The sequence below is a fragment of the Schistocerca cancellata genome, chromosome 9, assembly GCF_023864275.1.
Source record: "Schistocerca cancellata isolate TAMUIC-IGC-003103 chromosome 9, iqSchCanc2.1, whole genome shotgun sequence".
In the NCBI taxonomy this organism is placed as follows: domain Eukaryota; kingdom Metazoa; phylum Arthropoda; class Insecta; order Orthoptera; family Acrididae; genus Schistocerca; species Schistocerca cancellata.
This window is the reverse complement of record NC_064634.1, coordinates 406,762,866-406,788,991: the sequence shown is the minus strand read 5'-3', so window position 1 is coordinate 406,788,991 and position 26,126 is coordinate 406,762,866. Positions and strand designations below refer to the sequence as shown.

The following is a 26,126-nucleotide window of genomic DNA, read 5'->3' as shown; positions in this document are numbered from 1 at the left end:
TTACAGGACGCTAGGTGAACAGACAGAACTTTTGCGACGTGTACATGAAGTGAACACGTCCAACAGCCGCTCCTTCGTGAAATGTAACAACCAGTCCACATTGGCACCCTTCGAAAGTAATTTCGAGTGATACTGGAACAGTATCCCTAACAGCAACGTATCAAGATGACCAGTTTTATTTGTGAATTTCGTTCTGTATACAACAGCTGCAGTTGTTCTTGTTAATTATTCAGTAACCGATTTCGGTCTATACTGGACCATCGTCAGCCAACATAAAACATGATCAGCTGAGCATCATACAAAAGTCATATTTACAATGCGACCATGGCATATAACACTTACAAAAAATGATAATTATGAAAATGAAATTGCAGTATGGCATTTTTGGCTAGAAGATCCCAAATGGGGTTGTTCGGCCTTTGTGTTGGCGATGAGATGGAGTGGTTAGGACAACGCAAACATCCATGATCCGCGCGAAGAAAATCGATCCAGCCAGGAATCAAACCGGGGGCACTGTGGACTTGATGTTAGTCAGAAGACGACGAGCAGTGGACATGAAAACGATAAAATTAAGTCATCATTTTTACTGGCGCAACGTTCACATAACGTTGTAAATATGCTATACAACTATTGTGAGAACATGCGAACATGTACACATGATTTTTGGCACGTTTTGCATGTGATGGGTAGCTTCTTCATTATACTCAGTTGATCATGTTTTACAACCTGAAGATGGTCCAGGATACGAAACAGGTTGCTGGGTAATAAACAACAAACAAGTGCATCTACTGCACCTAGAACCAAATTCCTTAAATATCCCATAGTTGTGAAGGACCTCTTAGACAAATTACCACTACTCTTAGGTAATAAAAAACGTGTTTTTATTTTCCTCTGTTATTGTTCTCGTGCTATTGTTCTATTGGTTTCCAACATCCTCTGTAGCTCCCGTTTCGGTATGCTCTGATAATCACCAACTGTAGATCTGCAATTTGTTCTGTGTTACCTGTCTTTACTGCGATGTTATTTCCCTCAGTACCCGTGACAAACTTCTGCTTTACCTTTGTTCCTACTATGTAGTAGTCAGATTATGAATTAGCCACCGTGCAATTGTGCACATTTTACATATCAGACGCCCAGCTCCTCAATACCAGTTGAACATAAGCAGTGCTGCCAATCTTTACTTTCTTCTCTCCTTAACCTGCCTTCAACACCTCTAAGATGAGCTCAGTGCAATGCTTTTAAACCATAAATCGTAATCACACCTCAAAATATTTTCACATTTAATATTTAAACAAAAATGTTGCCGCCTGATTTCCAATCGAATACCATCACATTGAGGAAAGCAAATTAGGAATGCAGGGGTTACAATTACCTTAAAGTATAATCAATTGTAGGACAGGCATTTAGTTCTGAGATTCAAATCAAGTCTGAAATTAGTAAGTCCTTTTTTTGTTACTTTAAATCTGCTAGCGGAACAAACACTGGTAGCAGTTACTTCACTAAAATATCTGGGAGTATGCGTGCGGAACGATTTGAAGTGTAATGATCATATAAAATTAATTGTTGGTGAGGCGGGTGCCAGGTTGAGATTCATTGGGAGAGTCCATCAACACAGGAGGTGGCTTACAAAACACTCGTTCGACCTATACTTGAGTATAGCTCATCAGTGTGGGATCCGTACCAGGTCGGGTTGACAGAGGAGATAGAGAAGATCCAAAGAAGAGCGGCGCGTTTCGTCACAGGGTTATTTGGTAAGCGTGATAGCGTTACGGAGATGTTTAGCAAACTCAAGTGGCAGACTCAGCAAGAGAGGCGCTCTGCATCGCGGTGTAGCTTGCTGTCCAGGTTTCGAGAGGGTGCGTTTCTGGATGAGGTATCGAATATATTGCTTCCCCCTACTTATACCTCCCGAGGAGATCACGAATGTAAAATTAGAGAGATTCGAGCGCGCACGGAGGCTTTCCGGCAGTCGTTCTTCCCGCGAACCATACGCGACTGGAACAGGAAAGGGACGTAATGACAGTGGCACGTAAAGTGCCCTCCGCCACACACCGTTGGGTGGGTTGCGGAGTATAAATGTAGATGTATACTACATGAAAATGACAGAAAAAATATTGCAACTACACTGACAAAAGAAATCGCAACACCAAAATACAATGTAGAGTAATCAAATTTCGGTAATACATGTGTCTAGGTAACATATTTCAGTGATTAACACTGACATAATACTGAGCGCGAGATAAGCCATTGCAAATGCGAAATGCTCGTACATTAATAACCAGTGTCACCGCCAGAAAGTTGAATGCAAGCATATAAATGTGCATGCATTGTGCTGTACAGGTGTGCGGTTCAAATGGCTCTGAGCACTATGAGACTCAACATCTGAGGTCATCAGTCCCCTAGGACTTAGAACTACTTAAACCTAACCTAGCCTCACACAGATCCATGCCCGAGGTAGGATTTGAACCTGCGACCGTAGCAGTCGCGTAGTTCCGGACTGAAGCACCTAGAACCGCTCGGCCACCGCGGCCGGCTTCAGTTTGCGGGATGGAGTTCCATGTTTGTTGCACTTGGTCGGTGAATACAGGGACGTTTAATGCTGTTTACGCAAATGCAAATGGATGTGAATTCCTAATGGACCAAACTGCTGAGGTCATGGACCCATAGACTTACGCACTACTTAAACTAATTGATGCTAAGATGTGCACATACACTCAAGGACTCGAACCTTCGGCGGGACGGGCCGCGCAATTCGTGACATGGCGCCTCAAACCGCGCGTCCACAACCCGCGCGGCTGCTGTTTGTGGATGACGCTGGAGTTGTCCTCTGACGATGTCCCATATATGCTGGACTGGAGACAGATCTATTGATCGAGTAAAGCGAGGAAATATGTCGAAACTGTGTAGTGCATGCTGTATTACAACAGTGGTATGTGGGCGAACATTATTCTGTTGGAAAACACGCCCCTTGAATGCTGTTCATGAATGGCAACACAAAAGGTCGAATCACGAGACAGACTACAGGTTTGCAGTTACGATGAGTGGAATAACCACGAGAGTGCTCCTGCAGTCGTACGAAATTGCATCCCAGACCATAATTCTAGATGTAGGTCAGGTGTGTCTAGCACACAGACAGGTTGGTTGCAGGCCCTTTACTGGCCAACTTCTAACCAACACTCGGCCATCTCTGGCACCGAGGAAAACCAGCTTTCATCAGAAAATACAAGAGACCTCCACCCTGCCCTCCAATGAACACTCGCTTGACACCACTGAAGTCACAAATGGTGGTGGGTTGTGGTCAGTGGAATGCTCGTTGCAGGGCGTCTGGCTCGGAGCCATTCTTGAAGTAACCAATTTGTAACAGTGCGTTGTGCCACTTGTAATGGTCGCCTGGTCGTAGATATTGCTAATTGCTATAATCGCACTATTTCACTCCCATTTACGGGGCTTGTTAGCACTTGATGTTAGGTTGGCGCCATTAAAATGCATTGTAGTAATCACTGCTGCTTGCTGGATCGCTGCTGTGTCTCGATGTTGATGCTGGCTCTAAATCTGGTTGTCTAGGGTTAAAAACATGAGGTCCCGTGTTTTTTTATGTGCTTTTGATGATAAAGAATGAACGAAACCAACAAATATGTAAACTTCAAATATTTATTACTCTGGTGGCCATCTTAATTCCACTGTCCACCAAAGACTATGACACAACACAACTTCATTTACATGTTCTTTGCATTGTTTATCCACCTCAAACAATAACACACAAACACACTGTACCAAAGTGACATTCCGACTGCCTTTCGACCCTTCTTGCTGCTCATATTTATAACATTGTCAAAGAACTACTAAAAAGAGATATAGTTTACAAGTCACATGTACATCTGTTATCATAATTTGTGCAGAAAAGTTATTAATTTGCATCGAGTGACATAATTTAACATGTTATTAAAATGACAGACAGATTTGTTGACTTGACAGAATAATTCTTTGTCACAAAAAGTCCGTTTTTTAGAAGTTTGTGAATTGACTTCTCTAATTTGCATAAATAAGTAATTAACATGAATTATTAAGAAATACATTGGTTTTCGTCTAAAACAGGATTGATTTCGTGAATACTAAGTGAAACCGCTCCTAGTGAACAAATAGGTTTCACTGGGTGATTTTTATTTAAGGAGATCCAAAATACCTAAGTTGTACACTATTTTTCGTACTTCATATTAATTATTTAAGATGAACTCAGTGTTTTTACATGATGACATTTGCTATATCAGTGATCAAGTGATATTAACTTTTGTGTGGGTTAGTTATTCAGTATAATTTAATGGGTTGACTGTTTATGGAGACATGTTACGCAATCATTGTCAACATACACAATAACTTTTCTATAATCATAAATACTCGTTAAACTGGTTGAATTTGGAGGGTATCGCATACTTCGGTACAGTAAAGCCTTTAATATGTTCCGTTACACATTGTGATGCCAACTGCTGCTCAGATTGCTGCTGCAGATGCAGTACGATACGCCAGAGCCACACGCCGAACACGATGGTCTTCTCTTTCGGTATTGTATTATATTGTATGGTAAACTTGGGCCTAGAAACGACGGAGAGGCCCTGTCCACAACTCCTGGACGACTACTGCAGTCCACAGTCCACTTCACCCCTCCGCCGCCCCACACCGAACCACTCTTTCAGGGTACGTCCCCGGTGGAAAAATGGCTCTGAGCACTATGGGACTCAACATCTGTGGTCATAAGTCCCCTAGAACTTAGAACTACCTAAACCTAACTAACCTAAGGACATCACACACATCCATGCCCGAGGCGAGACGTTCCCCCCCCCCCCCCCCCCCCCCCGGGAACGTCTCACACCAATGAGTGGTCGAGTAATGGCGGTGTACGCGTACGTGGATAACTTGTTTGCGCAGCAATCGCCAACATAGTGTAGCTGAGGCGGAATTATGGGAACCAGCCCGCATTCGCTGAGGCAGATGGAAAACCGCCTAAAAACCATCCAGAGATAAGCCGGCTCACCTGACCTCGACCCAAGTCCGCCGGGCGGATTCGTGCCGGGTCCAGGCGCTCCTTCCCAATCCGAAAAGCCGTGCGTTAGACCGCTCGGCTAACCGGGCGGGCTTCCCACTCGGTAGTGCCACGTCGTCGTTCGGAGCCCGGTGTTCTTGCGACCGTGCATTCTCGGGACTAGCACTGTCAGCAATGATGCACATTTACTACATTCCTTTCACGTTTTTCTGTAATGTCGCAGAAGTATCATCCAGCTTCTTGTAGCCCTATTACAGGACGCCGTTGAAGCTCAGTGAGGTGTTGATAACGTTATTTTTGTCGCGTTAAAGCCATTCTTGACTAACATCGTCTCACCGCATCCAGTATCAAAGGGAAGCATTACAGCGTTTATTTAAAGCAAACTTGATTTGCGTCCTCATATCTACATCTACATCGATACTCTGCAAATCACATTTAAGTTCCTGGCAGAGGGTTCATCGAACCACCTTCTCAATTCTCTATTGTTCCAATCTCGTATAGCGTGCGGAAAGGATGGACACCTACATCTTTTTGTACGAGCTCTGATTTCCCTTATTTTATCGTGGTGGTCGTTCCTCCCTATGTAGGTGGGTGTCAACAAAATATTTTCGCACTGGGAGGAGAAAGTTGGTGATTGGAATTTCGTTGAGAAGATTCCGTCGCAACGAAAAACGCCTTTCTTTTAACGATTTCCAGCCCAAATACTGTATCATTTTTGCGACACTCTTTCCCATATTTCGCGATAATACAAAACGTGCTGCCTGTCTTTGAAATTTTTCGATGTACTCCGTCAGTCCTATCTGGTAAGGATCCCACACTACAGAGCAGTATTCTAAAAGAGGACGGACATGCGTAGTGTAGGCAGTCTCCTTAGCAGGTATGTTACATTTTCCTGCCAATAAAACGGAGTCTTTGGTTAGCCTTCCCCACAACATTTTCTACGTTTTCCTTCCAATTTAAGTTATTCGTAATTGTAATACCTATGTATTTAATTGAATTTACGGCTTTTTGATTAGACTGATTTATCGTGTAACCGAAGTTTAACGAGTTCCTTTTAGGACTCATGTGGATGACCTCACACTTTTCGTTATTTAGGGCGCTATTAGCGCACTATTATGCGATTGGCGCGAAATTTAAGTGGACATCGGGTGTAGAAACACGTCTACCAACTTTTATTTATGTCGCAAAATTCCTTCTCGGTGTTGCGATTTTTTTCCAGTAGTGTTAATGAACACAGTCTCCCGTGACGCTGACTGTGAAATAGCTCCAAGTTAACAGGCGCGAAGTTGTCTAGAATAATGAATCACAAAGCTCTGTAAGGCTCAGTTTAATCATGAATGTTTCACTACCAGTGAGATGACGCTCATCTACGTGGTAGGCTGCTTGGGAAACGCTATAAGCTTACCAACTCTGGGGGCTCGCAGATTCAAAGTTAACGAATCCAAGACCCACTAAGTAATACAATGAATCGGATAACTCAAGCTGCGCAGCAATTCCCGCAAATTATGAGCTGCCCAGAAAGTTGATAGCGCTGACACAAAATGCAACAATTACTCAAAAATCAACAAACGTGCACCAGAAGGCGCCAGTCAGCACCGGATGGTATCGGCTGAGTGGCGGCAGAAAAAGGCTGCTCCTGTTGCTCTCCATGTTGTGCACCCTGGACCACAAGTGTCCCACACGTCTTCTGCGTGACAAGCGGCCAAAATTCTTCTTCTCTGACCCTAATTGCCGACTTTAAAAAAAAATTGTAGATGGAGGGGACGACACCCAGCCATTGATTGCTACAGTGACAGCAAGAATTTAGCTTTATTTACGTGAATGCACAGGACCCACGCCGAAATTTCCGGTTCTCGTCTTACTGAATGCCTCCTGAGCCTCCAGCTGCGGGTGACGCGGACATGTGCGTTCAGTTCTTTGCAGGGCCAGAGACAATCGCGTCGGATCTAACTTCAGTTCTATTTTGTAAGACGGAAGTCGCGATTTTCCCGTCGAATACTTTTCTGTTGCTCCGCAGCATCGTATGCTGCTATTTTCCTGTCAAATTATTTTGTGTTGCTCTGGAACATGGAAGGCTGCTCTCTTCGCCGTTGGAACATCGGGAATCGCGTTTTTTGCATCTTCCAATGTAACTCACTTTCTCACGCAGAAACTTTCTTGTAGCAGCAGTTTATTATCCGTATTTCCGAGCTTGCGTGTGGAGCACTGCTTCACGATAAACAATCCTCAAAAAATTTATCGGTAAGTTTATTCTGCTTTTATAACGCTGAGGCGATTTTCACATTTCCTGCGTTATTTACCATAAATGTCAATTGAAATTCAACTATAAAGTAAATTTGGTGTTTTCTTGTTGCATTTCCATAATTCTGTCCTTTCAACTATTCTAATTATCGAATAGAAATGTCCCACGATTTTGGATGAAAAAATCGGAAAATCACCTGCGGTTACGAATGGTTCAAATGGCTCTGAGCACTATGGGACTTAACATCTGAGGTCATCAGTCCCCTAGAACTCAGTACTACTTAAACGTAAATAACCAGGACATCACACACATCCATGCCCGAAGCAGGTCACGCGGTTCCAGACTGAAGTGCCTAGAACCGCTCGGCCACTCCGGCCTGTGTCGGTTACAGAACATGCAGGAGGCTGGTACTGGCTGCTAGGCGCTAGCCATGTGTGACTCATTGGTAGAACACTTCACGCCTACAGACGATGGCGGGCCAGACGCAATCGACCGGATAACAAGAATTGGAGGGAAAGACAACGAATATTCTCACGGTGGCCGAGTGCAGCCGTGTCGACCCGGTCCTGGACTTGCGTACAGGGAGGCAAATTCGGTAAGCACAGTATTCCAGGCACTTGCAGTGGTCTAGCGGCAGCTGCCTTTAAAGGAGGAAACCGCATTCGCCGCCAAAACATATGGCAGGATCTTACCGCACCCGCTTCCGCGAACAGCTGTGCCCTTCTTCGGAGCCTCCTTGGCGACGTCCTCTGGTCAAGGCAGACGTTGTTCAGTGAAGCAAAGTAGGCAACTCTCAAACCGTTACCACTAGTTTCATCCTGTAGAATTTCATTACCACACATACTTTTGAAGGTCTCTTCCATGGCCAGTGTGGCAATCTAGTCACGAGAGGCTATTTTGGTGTCTAGGTATTCTATCACAAGGCTCCTGCGGTTGATCGTAAAAATAATACCCAAGTTAATAAAATATATGAACGAGATGCTTTGTATTTTTAAAATCATGTTCAGTTATAAAATGTGTAGTGCTAACTGACGCCACTGGCTAGTATACGCAGTTACCACCATGTACAACTGCAAAACATTGTTCACTGCTTTTAGTTGAAACCACCTTGTTTGTTTTATATATACTGTATAAGTTTTTAAAAAGGACAAAATAACAAATAAAATGATAAAACGTGCGAACTGTGAAGGAAAAATAAAGTTAATACATGTTGTCAATGCATCATACGTGTAAGGAGATCCCTGTAGATAGGTGTACTTACACCACCGGCGCGTATCGAGGTCATGTTTAGTTAGTAGCTTTTTGGAAAGAACACACACCAAGTTTGAGCCATATTGGTCTATTTCTTGATGTTTGGAATTCGTGTGAATCAAGGAAGTCGAGTGAATGTCAAAAAATGGACGAAAAAGAATTTTTTGTGATGATTAAACAATACGTTATGAAAGGCAAAACGACTCAGGCGACTAAATAGAAGCGTGATAAACATTCCGGTGACTCTGCACCTTCAATTAAAAGAGTTTATAAGTGGTTTCAAAATTTTCTAAGTGTGCAATATGGGCACAAGTGATGCTGAACATTCTGGACGCCCTGTGGAGGTTACGACTCCAGAAATCATTAATAAAATCCATGATATGGTGATGGATGACAGAAGAGTTAAGATGCGTGAGATTGCTAGTGCTGTGGGAATCTCGAATGAACGGGTATATAATATTTTGAATAAACATTTGGACATGAGAAAGCTATCCGCAAGATGGGTTCCGCGATTGCTCACTGTTGACCAAAAACGGAATCGTGTGAAGTGTTGCAAGGATGGTTTGCAGCTGTTCAGGAAGAATCTGCAGCACTTTAAGCGTCGTTTCGTCACTGTGGATGAAACATGGCTACATAACTATACTACTGAGACGAAACAACAAACTACCAAGGGAGAATCAGCACCAAAAACGTCGGAGACAATTCCTTCGGCCGGAAAGGTTATCGCGACTGTCTTTTGGGATTCGCAAGGGATAATCCTCATCGACTATTTGGGAAAGGGTCAAACTATTACAGGTGCATATTATTCCTCGTTATTGGACCGTTTGAAAACCGAGATGCAAGAGAACGCCGGCGATTGGACCGCAAAAAAGTCCTTTTCCATCACGACAACGCACCAGCACACACCTCAGCAGTTGTGGTTGCAAAATAGGATTCCAACTCGTTTCACATCCACCCTATTCTCCAGACTTGGCTCCCTCGGACTACTATTTGTTTCCCAATTTGAAGAAATGGCTGGCGGGACAAAGATTTTATTCAAACGAGGAGGTGATCGCAGCAACTAATAGTTATTTTGCAGACTTCGACAATTCCTATTATTTGGAAGGGATCAACAAATTAGAACAGCGTTGGACGAAGTGTATAAGTATAAAAGGAGACTATGTCGAAAAATAAAAAAAGGTTACCCCGAACACGTAAGTAGTTTTTATTTTTGCACGCCCCTTGTAATCCGTCGTCCATTCTTATTATTCCCTCTTCGCTCTTGTACATATTGTATATTACCTGTCTCTCCCTATAGCTTACCCCTTTTTCTCTCAGAGTTTCGAACATCTTGCAACATTTTGCATTGTCGAAAGCTTTTTTCAGGTCGACAAATCCAATGACAGTGTCTTGATTTTTCTTTAGTCTTGCTTCCATTATGAACCCCAAATTCAGAATTGCCTCTCGGGTATCTTTACCTTTTCTGAAGCCAAACTGATCGTCATCTAGCACATACTCAATTTCATTTTCCATACTTCTGTATATTAATCTTTTTAGCAACTTGGATGTATGAGCTGTTAAGCTGATTGTGCGATCATTCTCGCTCTTGTCAGCTCTTGCAGTCTTCGAAGTTGTATGGATGATAGTTTTCCGAAAGTCAGATGGTATGTCGCCAGACTCATACATTCTACACATCAACGTGAAGAGTCGTTTTGTTGCCACTTTCCCCAGTGATTTTAGAAATTCTGATGGAATGTTATCTCTCCCTTCTGCCTTATCTGAGCTTAAGTGCTCCAAAGCTCTCTTAAATTCTGATTCTAGTACTGGGTCTCCTATCACTTCTAAATCGACTTCTGTTTCTTCTTGTACCACATCAGACAAATCTTACCCTCATTGAGGCCTTCAATTTACCCTTTCCATCTATCGCATTTCTCCTCTGCATTCAACAGTGGGATTCCCATTGCATTTTTTCTGCTGACACTCTTGCTTTTAATATCACCGAAGGTTCATTCCATGTAGGCTTTCACGGCCGGCGTCTTCATCAGTAAACACTTCCGGGCTAAGTTGCCGTGGTCGATCTGTAGAACTTCTTCTCCCTGACGTTCCGTTCTCAACTACGGAGAACATCTTTTGAGGTGAGTCAACGACTGGCTGCTAGGAGCTGATGAAATTAGAATGGAAACCTCCAGGATATTACGCAAAGCTAAGCCAACCAGCAGCAATCTGTCTCAAGGGGAAAGGAAGGCATTGCGGGAGATCAATGCAGACAAGAATGTTATTATAGTTGCCGCTGACAAGGGTTGTTACTGTTTTAATGAATACTGAGGATTATCACAAGAAGATCAGTGATCTCCTGGAACCCAGTACATACAAGAAGTTGAAAAAGGATCCCACAACGAATGTGCTGAATGCCACCAATCGTCTGATAAAACAGTCTTCCATTCCTACAGAAGTTAAAAATATCTTTGTAAAACGGAGGCTTATCCTCCGAGATTATATGGATTACCAAAGATACATAAGCCTGATGTTCCTTTGAGACCAATAGTCAGCGCAATTGGAGCTCCTACCCAAGAACTAGCCAGACACCTTGCCTCTTTGTTACAACCTTACATAGGCAAAACAGAGAGTCATATTAAAAACTCTCTACACTTCATTGAGAAATTGAGGGAAATTACTGTCGGTCCTAATGACATCCTTGTCAGTTTTGATATAGTGTCCTTGTTCACGATGGTTCCAGTTGATGAAGCTCCCTCCCATATAGCCGATATGTTCCCTACTGATATAGTAGCCTTGTTCCAACACTGTCTATCCTCGACCTATTTGCAGTACAATGGTGAATTTTATGAACAGATCGATGGGGTAGCCATGGGAAGTCCCCTAAGTCCCGCAATTGCGAATTTATTCATGGAACATTTTGAACATCAAGCACTGCAGTCGGCCAAAAAAAGCCCCTCGAAGTGGTATCGGTATGTGGATGATACCTTTGTAATATGGAATCATGAGGAAGAAGACTTGAATGATTTCCTGGTACACTTAAATAGCATCAACCCAAAGATTAAATTTACTATGGAGAAGGAGAAGAATGGACTTCTTGGATGTATCAGTTATCAAACGGGCGGATGGGACCTTAGGCCATAAGGTCTACAGGAGAGGTACACATACTGATCGCTACCTCCATAAGAACTCAAACCACCACCCTAGGCAAAAGAGGGGGGTCATAAAAACACTAGTGGATAGGGCCAATAATATTTGTGAACCAGGCTACTTACAAGAAGAACTAAATCATTTACGAATGGCCTTTGCGAAAAATGGTTATACGAAAAACGAGATTAACCGAGCACTTCACCCAAATAGAAAAATGCCTAAAAGTAGGAGACAGCAACAACCATCAGCTGAAAAAGTATTTCTTCCGTTCATCCATAATATCACGGATCGTATTGGGAAAGTACTAGCCAAGTTTCAGGTAGAGACCATTTTTAGACCTACTAAGAAAATTAGTGAATGCCTAAGATCAACAAAAGATGCTCGTCACCCCCTAGCCACCCCAGGGGTATATAAAATTCCGTGTACTTGTGGCAGGGTTTACATAGGAACTACAAAAAAAGCATCAATACACGGTTTACAGAGCACAAAAGAAACTGTCGCTTGGGACATATCGACAAATCGGCAGTAGCGGAACATGTTTTTAAGGATGGAGATCACGAAATAAAATTTGGTGAAAGAAGCGTGCTAGCGAGGACGTCGAACTATTATACACGTATGTATAGAGAGGCAATTGAAATCCACAAACATCAATACAATTTTAATCGTAAAGAAGAAGGATGAAAATTGGATAAGATATGGCGGTCGACGTTGCATCAATCACGTGACAATCGATTGCCTGCAATCGAGAGAACAGACGAAGCCAGAGATAGCTGCACATCGACGCCACGTGACGTGCGGTGGCGCCCCCTACGATGTCCATATAAGCGGCGGCCCCAGCTCCTAGCAGCCAGTCGTTGACTCACCTCAGAAGATGTTCTCCGTAGTTGAGAACGAAACGTCAGGGAGAAGAAGTTCTACAGATCGACCGCGGCAACTTAGCCCGGAAGTGTTTACTGATGATCACCGAAGGTTGTTTTGACTTTCGTATATGCTTTGACTTTCCTATTGTCCTTCCGACACACTTGTCTTTTTCGATCTCTTCACATTTTTCAAGCAGCCGTTTCGTCTTAGCTTCCCTGCACTTCCTATTTATTTCATTCCTCAGCCACTTGTATTTCTGTATTCTTGAATTACCTTGAACACTTTTGTGTTTCCTTCATTCATTGATCAACTAAAGTATTTCTTCTGTTACCCTTGGTTTCTTTGCAGTTACGTTCTTTCTACTCTATGTTTTTCGTCCAACCTCTGTGATTGTCCTTTTTAGAGATGTTCATTCTTCTTCAACTCTACTGCCATCTGAGCTATTCCTATTTGCCGTATCTTTAGCTTTGGAGAACTTGTAGTACGCCTCGTCATCCCTTAGTACTTCCGTATCTCACTTCTTTGCATATTGATTCTTCGTTACTAATCTCAGCATCCTCGTCATCACTACTATATTGTGATCTGAGTCTATATCTGCTCGTGGGTACGCATTACAATCCAATATATGATTTTTATCACCTGGTCTTTTCCAAGTATACCACCTCCTCTAGTGATTCGTGAATAAAGTATTCGCTGTTACCAGCTGAAATTTATTACAGAACTCAACCAGTCTTTCTCCTCTAATTCCTTGTCCCAAGACCATATTTTCCTGTAACTTTTTCTTCTACTCCTTCCCCTACAACTGCATTCCAGTCCCCCGTGACTATTAGATTTTCATCTCCCTTTATGTACGGCATCACCCTTTCAATATCCTCATATACCTTCTCTATCTCTTTATCTTCAGCTTACGCTGTCGGCACGTATACCTGAACTATCATTGTCGGTGATGGTTTGCTATCGATTCTGATAAGAACAAATCTGTCACTGAACTGTTCACTGTAACACACTCTTTGTCATACCTTTCTATTCATAACGAATCGTACTCCGTTATACCATATTCTGCTGCTGTTGATATAACTCTACACTCATCTGACCAGAAATTCTTCACTATTTCCATTTCACTTCACTGACTCCTGCTATATCTAGATTGAGCCGTTGCATTTCCCTTTTTAGATTTTCTAGCTTCCCAAACACATTCAAACTTGTGACATTCCACTCCCCGACTCGTAGAACGTTGTCCTTCGTTGATTAATTAATCTTTTTCTCATGGTAACCTTCCCATTGTGCAGTCCCCTCCAAGAGATCCGACTGGCGGACTATTTCGGAATCTTTTGCCAATGGAGAAATCATCTTGACACTTCGTCAGTTACAGGCCATGTTTCCTGTGGATTCATGTTATATGTCTTTAATGCAGTGGTTTCCGTTGCCTTCTGCATCCTCATGCCGTTGATCATTGCTGATTCTTCCGCATTTAGGGGCAGTTTCCACGTCCCATGTACAAGAGAGTGACCTCTGTCCGCTCCTCCTCCCTCTTTGACAAGGCCGTTGGCAGAATGAGACTGACTTGTACACATTATCCAGCTATTTTTTTACATCTATAAAAGTAATTGCTGTATCTGTAACGTGAAGTTACCTCACTGCACACAAGTTAAACGTAGTTGGGCTTAAAAGCTTATTATGCCGAAGATTCTGTTGTCATGTCCGCCTACATAAGAGCTTTTATATGTCATAATATGAACAGTTAGTGAGTTTAATCAGCTGATCGTTTCATGGAACATGATTTCAGTCAACTTACGTCTCCGTATCTGTTACAACATTCAAGTAGTAATAGATGGCAAGCAAGTGTCGCTTTAGTGTGTTTATGTGAGATGCTGATATAACTATTTGTCCATGAAACTGAGTATATTACTTCTGTTATCCTCCGTCCGACGAGGCTTTGGAAGACCCAACGTTACCGACCGGCCGCCGTGTCATCCTCAGCCCACTGGCGTCACTGGATGCGTATGTGGAGGGGCATGTGGTCAGCACACCGCACTCCCCGCCGTATGTCAGTTCACGAGACCGGAGCCGCCAATTCTCAATCATGTAGCTCCTCAGTTTGCCTCACAAGCGCTTAGTGCACCCCGCTTGTCAACAGCGCTCGGCAGACCGAATGGTCACCCATCCTAGTGCTAGCCCAGCCCGACAGCGCTGACCTTCGGTGATCTGACAGGAACCGGTGTTACCACTGCAGCGTTACTTCTGTAATATTGTAATATATTTAGACAATTAGCACTGTATGTATCTGTACGACGTGTCCCATAATAGCTACTGCGCAATGAGGCAGTACACACATGAATGTGACTATACCTCGTTTCACACTAGTGCCTACGAGTACATGTAACCCATTATTCCTACGCACTTTGTTTTCTGTCACCGCATCTGTGACTGTTACACGCGCAAATTGCTATTAGATGCAACATATGGAACATCTGTTATGACTGTCACATGTATTTATCGTCGCAGACGACACACTGCTTAGTAATCGTGAGATTCTAGTCATGATCAATGTGCGTAGACCTCCATCATCATCTTTGGCTCTACCATTAAACAATGATCAGTTGTTCATTTGCCTCTGCTTAGTACGAATCTGTTGACAGCGTTAACGCCCACTACAGTTTTAGCACGAATTTGTACATTCCCTAGCATAGCTCATTACAAAAAGCACATACCATCATGCTATAATATGTATTATGACGACATAATATACAGAGTGATTCACGAAGATATGCAAATATTTTAATATGTTATTCTGCAAGTAAGACTAATGAAAGACGTTCATATAACCGTAGGTCCGAAAATGTTTAGCTACGGGGTTACGGCTAATAAAAGATTTTACTTGAAATTTAGCAACTTCGCTAATATGAAGCCATCGCAAAACTGTATTGCAGACACACGCCTGGAACATCTTTTATTAGATTCACCAGACCAATAACAACAAAATAAAAGGCAATTGTGCTTTACTTTAATCCCGTACAGTTTTGCGATGGCTTCATATTAGCGAAGTTGCTAAATTTCAGGCAAAATCTTTCATTAGCCGTAATTTCATAACTAAAAATTTGCGGACCTATGTTTATATGAGCTTTTTTCTTTAGTTTTACTTGCAGAATGACATATTAAAATACACTCCTGGAAATTGAAATAAGAACACCGTGAATTCATTGTCCCAGGAAGGGGAAACTTTATTGACACATTCCTGGGGTCAGATACATCACATGATCACACTGACAGAACCACAGGCTCATAGACACAGGCAACAGAGCATGCACAATGTCGGCACTAGTACAGTGTATATCCACCTTTCGCAGCAATGCAGGCTGCTATTCTCCCATGGAGACGATCGCAGAGATGCTGGATGTAGTCCTGTGGAACGGCTTGCCATGCCATTTCCACCTGGCGCCTCAGTTGGACCAGCGTTCGTGCTGGACGTGCAGACCGCGTGAGACGACGCTTCATCCAGTCCCAAACATGCTCAATGGGGGACAGATCCGGAGATCTTGCTGGCCAGGGTAGTTGACTTACACCTTCTAGAGCACGTTGGGTGGCACGGGATACATGCGGACGTGCATTGTCCTGTTGGAACAGCAAGTTCCCTTGCCGGTCTAGGAATGGTAGAACGATGGGTTCGATGACGGTTTGGATGTACCGTGCACTATTCAGTGTCCCCTCGACGATCACCAGTGGTGTACGGCCAGTGTAGGAGATCGCTCCCCACACCATGATGCCGGGTGTTGGCCCTGTGTGCCTCGGTCGTATGCAGTCCTGATTGTGGCGCTCACCTGCACGGCGCCAAACACGCATACTACCATCATTGGCACCAAGAAAGAAGCGACTCTCATCGCTGAAGACGACACGTTTCCATTCGTCCCTCCATTCACGCCTGTCGCGACACCACTGGAGGCGGGCTGCACGATGTTGGGGCGTGAGCGGAAGACGGCCTAACGGTGTGCGGGACCGTAGCCCAGCTTCATGGAGACGGTTGCGAATGGTCCTCGCCGATACCCCAGGAGCAACAGTGTCCCTAATTTGCTGGGAAGTGGCGGTGCGGTCCCCTACGGCACTGCGTAGGATCCTACGGTCTTGGCGTGCATCCGTGCGTCGCTGCGGTCCGGTCCCAGGTCGACGGGCACGTGCACCTTCCGCCGACCACTGGCGACAACATCGATGTACTGTGGAGACCTCACGCCCCACGTGTTGAGCAATTCGGCGGTACGTCCACCCGGCCTCCCGCATGCCCACTATACGCCCTCGCTCAAAGTCCGTCAACTGCACTTACGGTTCACGTCCACGCTGTCGCGGCATGCTACCAGTGTTAAAGACTGCGATGGAGCTCCGTATGCCACGGCAAACTGGCTGACACTGACGGCGGCGGTGCACAAATGCTGCGCAGCTAGCGCCATTCGACGGCCAACACCGCGGTTCCTGGTGTGTCCGCTGTGCCGTGCGTGTGATCATTGCTTGTACAGCCCTCTCGCAGTGTCCGGAGCAAGCATGGTGGGTCTGACACACCGGTGTCAATGTGTTCTTTTTTCCATTTCCAGGAGTGTATTTGTATATCTTCCTGATTCACCCTGCATATTAAAGCATGATGATAGATAACTGCGCAAATGTTAACCATTTACGTCTTTATGGTATGCGCTTTTTGTAAAGAGTCACTTCACTGTATTATGGTATACTTTAGTTTCCAGAGTGTTATTCACAGTTTTATCAACTAACGATAATGATTTCATATTTCGCCTGACATGATACCGTGAATACTGTCATGTGAGTATGTGATATTCCGTTATGTGTGTGTTGGTGTTAGCATTTACATCAGTTAACAGATTCGTGACCGTTTAAGCCTGTAATGTTTGTCACGTATCATTTTATGTTGATCAGACCACTGAAACTGGAGCCGGCTGCTGTGGGCAAGCGGTTCTATGCGCTTCTTGGAATCCTCCCTCGGGCACGGATGTGTGATGTATTTAGGTTAATTAGGTTTAAGTATTTCTAAGTGTAGAGGACTGATGACTTCAGATGTTAAGTCCCATAGTAATTTTTCCAATCCATATGTGGCATACAGCAAACCAGTGATTAACAGTATTGGTTAAAAAACAGTCTTGGTTGCAATTTTTTTTTATTTTTCAACCACGCGTTCTGCCTTATTTGGGCTTCTTCAGGTTATCTTTTCTAAATGGACGCGAGAGGCACCAATATCTGCATAACGCGTTCCCGTTCACAGGAGCGAGTAACAGAGTAAGATGGTGGCTCAGGTTAATAAGTCCCATAGTGCTCAGAGCCATTTGAACCATTTTTTTGACTGAAACTGGTTGTGTAAATGAAGTATTTTCTCAGCAGCTAAAAGCGGTAATACGACATTTTTCAAACATATAAGAGATGTGGGGCACCAGCTTCTGGAAATATACTGGCATGCATATTGCCTTATTGTAAATTGTCCTCCACATGTTTTTAGCACTGAAGATGCCCACACAGTGATCAAAATCTAGGTATGCAATATACACGAATGTGACTGATTGATGTAGCATTTACTATACAATAGCTGGGCACAGCTGTTTGCCGACTTAATCAAGCCTGATAATAACAAAAAAACAAACCATAAGTGCTCATATGCTGTGTGAAGGACAAGGTACGAGGAGTGTTTTTTAAGTAAGTACAATTTTGAAATTAAAAAAAGACGTGTCAAGATATCTCAATAATTTTGTTTTTACACGAAAGCCTGTACCTTAATCTACTTTTCTACATACTTTCCGTCAATATTGAGGCACTTGTCATAACGTTGTACCAGTTTTTGAATACCCTCCTCATAGAAGTCTGCCGCCTGACTTGTTGACCACTACATCACCACTGTTTTGCCCTCGTCATCGTCTTGAAGACGCTGACCGCCCAGGTGTTTCTTCAAGTGGAGGAACAGATGGTAGTCACTGGGCGCAAGATAGGGGCTGTACGGAGGATGATCTAGAGTTTCCCATCGAAAAGATGTGATGAGGTCTTCGGTCTGATTTGCCAAATGCGGACGGGCACTGTCTTGCAGCAAAACGGTGCCCTTGCTCGACTTCCATGGACTGTTGCTTTGATTCTGTGACGTAGGCCACCCATGTTTCATCGCCCGTAACAATTTGGCTTAAGAAATCATCACCGTCGTTGTGGTATCGCTCAAGGAAAGTCAATGCACTGTCTAAACGTTTCGTTTTGTGCACATCCGTCAACATTTTCAGTACCCAACGTGCGCACAATTTTCGGTAATTCAAGTGCAATCGGAGGCATCTGAAACAGTACACAACGTAAACGGAAGGTTCCAAATGATTGGAAAAGAGCACAGGTAGTCCCAGTTTTCAAGAAGGGTCATCGAGCAGATGCTCAAAACTATAGGCCTGTATCTCTGTTGTAGAATTTTAGAACATGTTTTATGCTCGCGTATCATGTCATTTGTGGAAACCCAGAATCTACTCTGTAGGAATCAACATGGATTCCGGAAACAGCGATCATGTGAGACCCAACTCCCTTTATTTCTTCATGAGAGCCAGGAAATATTAGATACAGGCTCCCAGGTAGATGCCATTTTCCTTGACTTCCGGAAGGCGTTCGATACAGTTCCGCACTGTCGCCTGATAAACAAAGTAAGAGCCTACGGAATATCAGACAAGCTGTGCGGCTCGATTGAAGAGTTTTTAGCAAACAGAACACAGCATGTCGTTCTCAATGGAGAGACGTCTACAGACGTTAAAGTAACCTCTGGCGTACCACAGGGGAGTGTTATGCGACCACTGCTTTTCACAATATATAAAATGACCTAGTAGATAGTGTCGGAAGTTGCATGCGGCTTTTCGTGGATGATGCTGTAGTATACAGAGAAGTTGCACCATTAGAAAATTGCAGCGAAATGCAGGAAAATCTGCAGCGGATAGGCACTTGGTGCAGGGAGTGGCAACTGACCCTTAACATAGACAAATGTAATGTATTGCGAATACATAGAAAGAAGAATCCTTTATTGTATGATTATAAGATAGCGGAACAAACACTGGTAGCAGTTACTTCTATAAAATATCTGGGAGTATGCGTACGGAACGATTTGAAGTGGAATGATCATATAAAATCAACTGTTGTTAAGGCGGGTTCAAATGGCTCTGAGCACTATGGGACTTAACATCTGTGGTCATCAGTCCCCTAGAACTTAGAACTACTTAAACCTTACTAACCTAAGGACATCATACACATCCATGCCCGAGGCAGGATTCGAAACTGCGACCGTAGCGGTCGCGCGGTTCCAGACTGTAATGCCTAGAACCGCTCGGCTATCCCGGCCTTAAGGCGGGTGCCAGGTTGAGATTCATTGGGAGAGTCCTTAGAAAATGTAGTCCATCAACAAAGGAGGTGGCTTACAAAACACTCGTTCGACCTATACTTGAGTATTGCTCATCAGTGTGGGATCCGTACCAGGTCGGGTTGACAGAGGAGATACAGAAGACCCAAAGAAGAGCGGCGCGTTTCGTCAAAGGGTTATTTGGTAAGCGTGATAGCGTTACGGAGATGTTTAGCAAACGCAAGTGGCAGACTCTGCAAGAGAGGCGGTCTGTATCGCGGTGTATTTTGCTGTCCATGTTTCGACAGGGTGCGTTTCTGGATGAGGTATCATATTGCTTCCCCCTACTTATACGTCCCGAGGAGATCACGAATGTAAAATTAGTGAGATTCGAGCGCGCACGGAGGCTTTCCGGCAGTCGTTCTTCCCGCGAACCATACGCGACTGGAACAAGAAAGGGAGGCAATGACAGTGGCACGTAAAGTGCCCTCCGCTACACACCGTTGGGTGGCTTGCGGAGTATAAATGTAGATGTAGATATTGTACATCCAAAGACAGAAGAATCCAGCTTAAAGTAAGTATTGAAGGTACTGCCTAAAAAATGGGGAGAAGGGAGCGAAGCCACGCAACTACGGATATGGTATCAAGAGAGAATTTGAAAAGGGTCAAGACTTGACGTTCTAATTACTGCCGAAGTATCCTGTACTGAATGTACTGTGTAAGGCATTGTCTAGTATTACCTACAAGCCAGCTCCCTATGCAGAAAACTTATTGGGAGAACAACTGTGAGGATTCAGGGATTATTGGTCAATAACAGATCATATTTGTCCTGAGGCAAGTACATGAACAGAAATGAGATAGTAAAACTGAGCTTCATAACCTCTACGTGGACTTCAGGCAGGCCATTGGAAGTCTTAACAAGGAGAAAATACTACATGATTGGTATACCATCTACGAGCGGCGGTCAATAAGTAATGCAACACGTCTTTTTCTCGGCCAATTTCGATTGAAAAAATGCGGAATTTGTTGTAGGACATCGTGGAACACTTGTGTCTCAGTCTCTATAGTTTCATAAAGTTCCGATGGATGAGGTATCGAATATATTGCTTCCCCCTACTTATACCCCCCGAGGAGATCAGGAATGTAAAATTAGAGAGATTCGAGCGCGCATGGAGGCTTTCCGGCAGTCGTTCTTCCCGCGAACCATACGCGAGTGGGAGGTAATGACAGTGCCACGTAAAGTGCCCTCCGCCACACACCGTTGGGTGGCTTGCGGAGTATAAATGTAGATGTGGATTGTCCACTTTCTGCTCTAAACTTTCATTAACGACCGAAGGACGCCCGCTCCGTTGTTCATCATGCACATTTGTGCGGCCATCTTTAAATGCCCCCCCCCCCCCATGAACCATGGACCTTGCCGTTGGTGGGGAGGCTTGCGTGCCTCAGCGATACAGATAGCCGCACCGTAGGTACAACCACAACGGAGGGGTATCTGTTGAGAGGCCAGACAAACGTGTGGTTCCTGAAGAGGGGCAGCAGCCTTTTCAGTAGTTGCAAGGGCAACAGTCTGGATGATTGACTGATCTGGCCTTGTAACAATAACCAAAACGGCCTTGCTGTGCTGGTACTGCGAACGGCTGAAAGCAAGGGAAAACTATGGCCGTAATTTTTCCCGAGGGCATGCAGATTTACTGTATGATTAAATGATGATGGCGTTCTCTTGGGTAAAATATTCCGGAGGTAAAATAGTCCCCCATTCGGATCTCCGGGCGGGGACTACTCAAGAGGACGTCGTTATCAGGAGAAAGAAAACTGGCATTCTATGGATCGGAGCGTGGAATGTCAGATCCCTTAATCGGGCAGGTAGGTTAGAAAATTTAAAAAGGGAAATGGATAGGTTAAAGTTAGATATAGTGGGAATTAGTGCAGTTCGGTGGCAGGAGGAACAAGACTTCTGGTCAGGTGACTACAGGGTTATAAACACAAAGTCAAATAGGGGTAATGCAGGGGTAGCTTTAATAATGAATAGGAAAATAGGAATGCGGGTAAGCTACTACAAACAGCATAGTGAACGTATTATAGTGGCCAAGATAGATACGAAGCCCACACCTACTACAGTAGTACAAGTTTATATGCCAACTAGCTCTGCAGATGACGAAGAAATTGAAGAAATGTATGATGAAATAAAAGAAGGGAGACGAAAATTTAATAGTCATGGGTGACTGGAATTCGAGTGTAGGAAAAGGGAGAGAAGGAAACGTAGTAGGTGAATATGGATTGGGGCTACGAAATGAAAGAGGAAGCCGCCTGGTAGAATTTTGCACAGAGCACAACTTAATCATAGCTAACACTTGGTTCAAGAATCATGAAAGAAGGTTGTATACATGGAAGAAGCCTGGAGATACTAAAAGGTATCAGATAGATTATATAATGGTAAGACAGAGATTTAGGAACCAGGTTTTAAATTGTAAGACATTTCCGGGGGCAGATGTAGACTCTGACCACAATCTATTGGTTATGACCTGTAGATTAAAACTGAAGAAACTGCAAAAAGGTGGGAATTTAAGGAGATGGGACCTGGATAAACTGAAAGAACCAGAGGTTGTACAGAGTTTCAGGGAGAGCATAAGGGAACCATTCACAGGAATGGGGGAAAGAAATGTAGTAGAAGAAGAATGGGTAGCTTTGAGGGATGAAGTAGTGAAGGCAGCAGAGGATCAAGTAGGTAAAAAGACGAGGGCTAGTAGAAATTCTTGGGTATCAGAAGAAATATTGAATTTAATTGATGAAAGAAGAAAATATAAAAATACAGGCAATGAAGCAGGCAAAAAGGAATACAAACGTCTCAAAAATGAGATCGACAGGAAGTGCAAAATGGCTAAGCAGGGATGGCTAGAGGACAAATGTAAGGATGTAGAGGCTCATCTCACTAGGGGTAAGATAGATACTGCCTACAGGAAAATTAAAGAGACCTTTGGAGATAAGAGAACTACTTGTATGAACATCAAGAGCTCAGATGGAAACCCAGTTCTAAGCAAAGAAGGGAAAGTAGAAAGGTGGAAGGAGTATATAGAGGGTCTATACAAGGGCGATGTACTTGAGGACAATATTATGGAAATGGAGGAGGATGTAGATGAAGATGAAATGGGAGATACGATACTGCGTGAAGAGTTTGAAAGAGCACTGAATGACCTGAGTCGAAACAAGGCCCCCGGAGTAGACAACATTCCATTGGAACTACTGACGGTCTTGGGAGAGCCAGTCCTGACAAAACTCTACCATCTGGTGAGCAAGATGTATGAAACAGGCGAAATACCCTCAGACTTCAAGAAGAATATAATAATTCCAATCCCAAAGAAAGCAAGTGTTGACAGATGTGAAAATTACCGAACAATCAGTTTAATAAGCCACAGCTGCAAAATACTAACACGAATTCTTTACAGATGAATGGAAAAACTAGTAGAAGCCGACCTCGGGGAAGATCAGTTTGGATTCCGTAGAAATACTGGAACACGTGAGGCAATACTGACCTTACGACTTATCTTAGAAGAAAGATTAAGGAAAGGCAAACCTACGTTTCTAGCATTTGTAGACTTAGAGAAAGCTTTTGACAATGTTGACTGGAATACTCTCTTTCAAATTCTAAAGGTGGCAGGGATAAAATACAGGGAGCGAAAGGCTATTTACAATTTGTACAGAAACCAGATGGCAGTTATAAGAGTCGAGGGACATGAAAGGGAAGCAGTGGTTGGGAAGGGAGTAAGACAGGGTTGTAGCCTCTCCCCGATGTTATTCAATCTGTATATTGAGCAAGCAGTAAAGGAAACAAAAGAAAAATTCGGAGTAGGTATTAAAATCCATGGACAAGAAATAAAAACTTTGAGGTTCGCCGATGACATTGTAATTCTGTCAGAGACAGCAAAGGACTTGGAAGAGCAGTTGAACGGAATGGATGGTGTCTTGAAGGGAGGATATAAGATGAACATCAACAAAAGCAAAACGAGGCTCATGGAATGTAGTCGAATTAAGTCGGGTGATGTTGAGGGTATTAGATTAGGAAATGAGACACTTAAAGTAGTAAAGGAGTTTTGCTATTTGGGGAGCAAAATAACTGATGATGGTCGAAGTAGAGAGGATATAAAATGTAGACTGGCAATGGCAAGGAAAGCGTTTCTGAAGAAGAGAAATTTGTTAACATCGAGTATAGATTTAAGTGTCAGGAAGTCATTTCTGAAAGTATTTGTATGGAGTGTAGCCATGTATGGAAGTGAAACATGGACGGTAAATAGTTTGGACAAGAAGAGAATAGAAGCTTTCGAAATGTGGTGCTACAGAAGAATGCTGAAGATTAGATGGGTAGACCACATAACTAATGAGGAAGTATTGAATAGGATTGGGGAGAAGAGAAGTTTGTGGCACAACTTGACCAGAAGAAGGGATCGGTTGGTAGGACATGTTCTGAGGCATCAAGGGATCACCAATTTAGTGTTGGAGGGCAGCGTGGAGGGTAAAAATCGTAGGGGGAGACCAAGAGATGAATATACTAAGCAGATTCAGAAGGATGTAGGTTGTAGTAGGTACTGGGAGATGAAGACGCTTGCACATGATAGAGTAGCATGGAGAGCTGCATCAAACCAGTCTCAGGACTGAAGACCACAACAACAACAACATCTTTAAATGCTCTCATACACTTTCGTACCATTCCATCACTCATAATGTTTTCTCCGTAAACTGGACAGATCTCACGATGAATATCGATCGCTTTTATAGGCCTTTAGCACTAAGAAATCTTATAACAGCCCGTACTTCACAGTCGGCGGGGCTCATGATTATCGGAGGCATCTTGAACACTCAGTACACAACGTAAACAAGGAAGAATCAGATTGTAATGGCGTCAGTGCGTACATTAAGGTACAGGCTTTAATGTAAAAATAAAATTATTGAGATATATTAGCACGTCTTTTTTTTAATTTCAAAACGGTACTTACTTAAAAAGACGCCTCGTACCTTGTCCTTCATACAGCATATGAGCACTTACGGTTTTTTTTTGTCATTATCAGACTTGATTCAAATGTTTTTTATTTCAGTCTTTGATCAAAATATGAATTCTTTTGGCGATGACCGGTTTCAGTCCGTAATGACCATCCTCAGATCTTTTTTACACCTAAAGTGATCAGGCCATAATGGCATCGTCAAAACATATAAATATTGCCATTATGGCCTAATCACCTTAGGACATGGTGTATAAAAGATATGAGGATGGTCTTTACGGACTGAAACCGGTCACCGTCTAAAGAATTCATATTGTGATCAAAGACTGAAATAAAAAAAACATTTGACTGTTTGTATACGCGACCATGTCGCAGTTGGTGAGACTTGATTCAGTCGGGAAACAGCTGTGCCCAGCTATTGTATTCACTTCAAATAGTAAGCGGTACATCAATCCGTCACAATGGTGTATATTGCATATCTAGTTTTTGATCACTGTGTACATAAGCCTGGGAGACTTACGGTAACTGAGTTGGTGGGTTAAACACAAAAGTGAACGCAAATCTCACCCTCATTTTCAGCAAGCAGGTTTAATGTGTGCGGCGCTTACGTTGCGCAGGTTGCTGAGCCCTTCCCGCTGGGCCCCACCGTGCAGCCCGTGGGCCTCCCCGCTGAGGGCTACGACCCCCCGGCTGGGCTGCCGGTCACCGCCACCGGCTGGGGCGCCACCCAGGGCGGCGGGGCGGCGGTGCAGCTGCAGAGCGCCGACCTCGAGGTGCTGCAGCGGTCCGAGTGCGAGGCGCGCCTGGGCCAAGTCCACGAGGTGACGGCCAGCATGCTGTGCGCCGGGCACCCCAGCCGCGCCGTCTGCCACGGCGACTCGGGGAGCGCGCTCGTGCACGCCGGCACGCAGCTGGGGGTCGTCTCCTGGGGGGACTCAAACTGCCTCGGCCCGGTCGCCGTCTACGGCAACGTGGCCAGCGCCAGGGCCTGGATCAGGGGCGTCACTGGAGTCTAGCGTGCCGCTTCCGCTCTCCAGCCCTTCCTGGCACGTTCCCAGTGTGCGATTTGTGCTTTTACCAGTGGGGGGGGGGGGGGGGGATGTCTTAGGGGGTTAGTATAATTATATATGTTACTAGCTTGGACCGTGGCGTTACCCATGGATAAACATTTATAAATAGATGTTAATGCCGAAACTCACTATTCACGCGAATGCACTATCAGAAAAGCCACTTTGTGAGATGTTTTAGTAAACCTTCAAATTTAGATCTCTCCTGAGTTGA

At 44.0% G+C, this 26,126-nt stretch overlaps 1 protein-coding gene across 1 annotated transcript in view; it reads left to right on the top strand.

The window, feature by feature from the left end:
- LOC126101454 (trypsin delta-like) overlaps positions 1-25,861 on the top strand; it is a 38,766-nt gene extending 12,905 nt beyond the window's left edge. Inside the window, exon 2 of the mRNA XM_049912107.1 lies at positions 25,463-25,861. Coding sequence (XP_049768064.1) covers positions 25,463-25,861 — 399 coding nt within the window. The remainder of the gene's footprint in view (positions 1-25,462) is intronic.
- Positions 25,862-26,126: the final 265 nt, after the last annotated feature.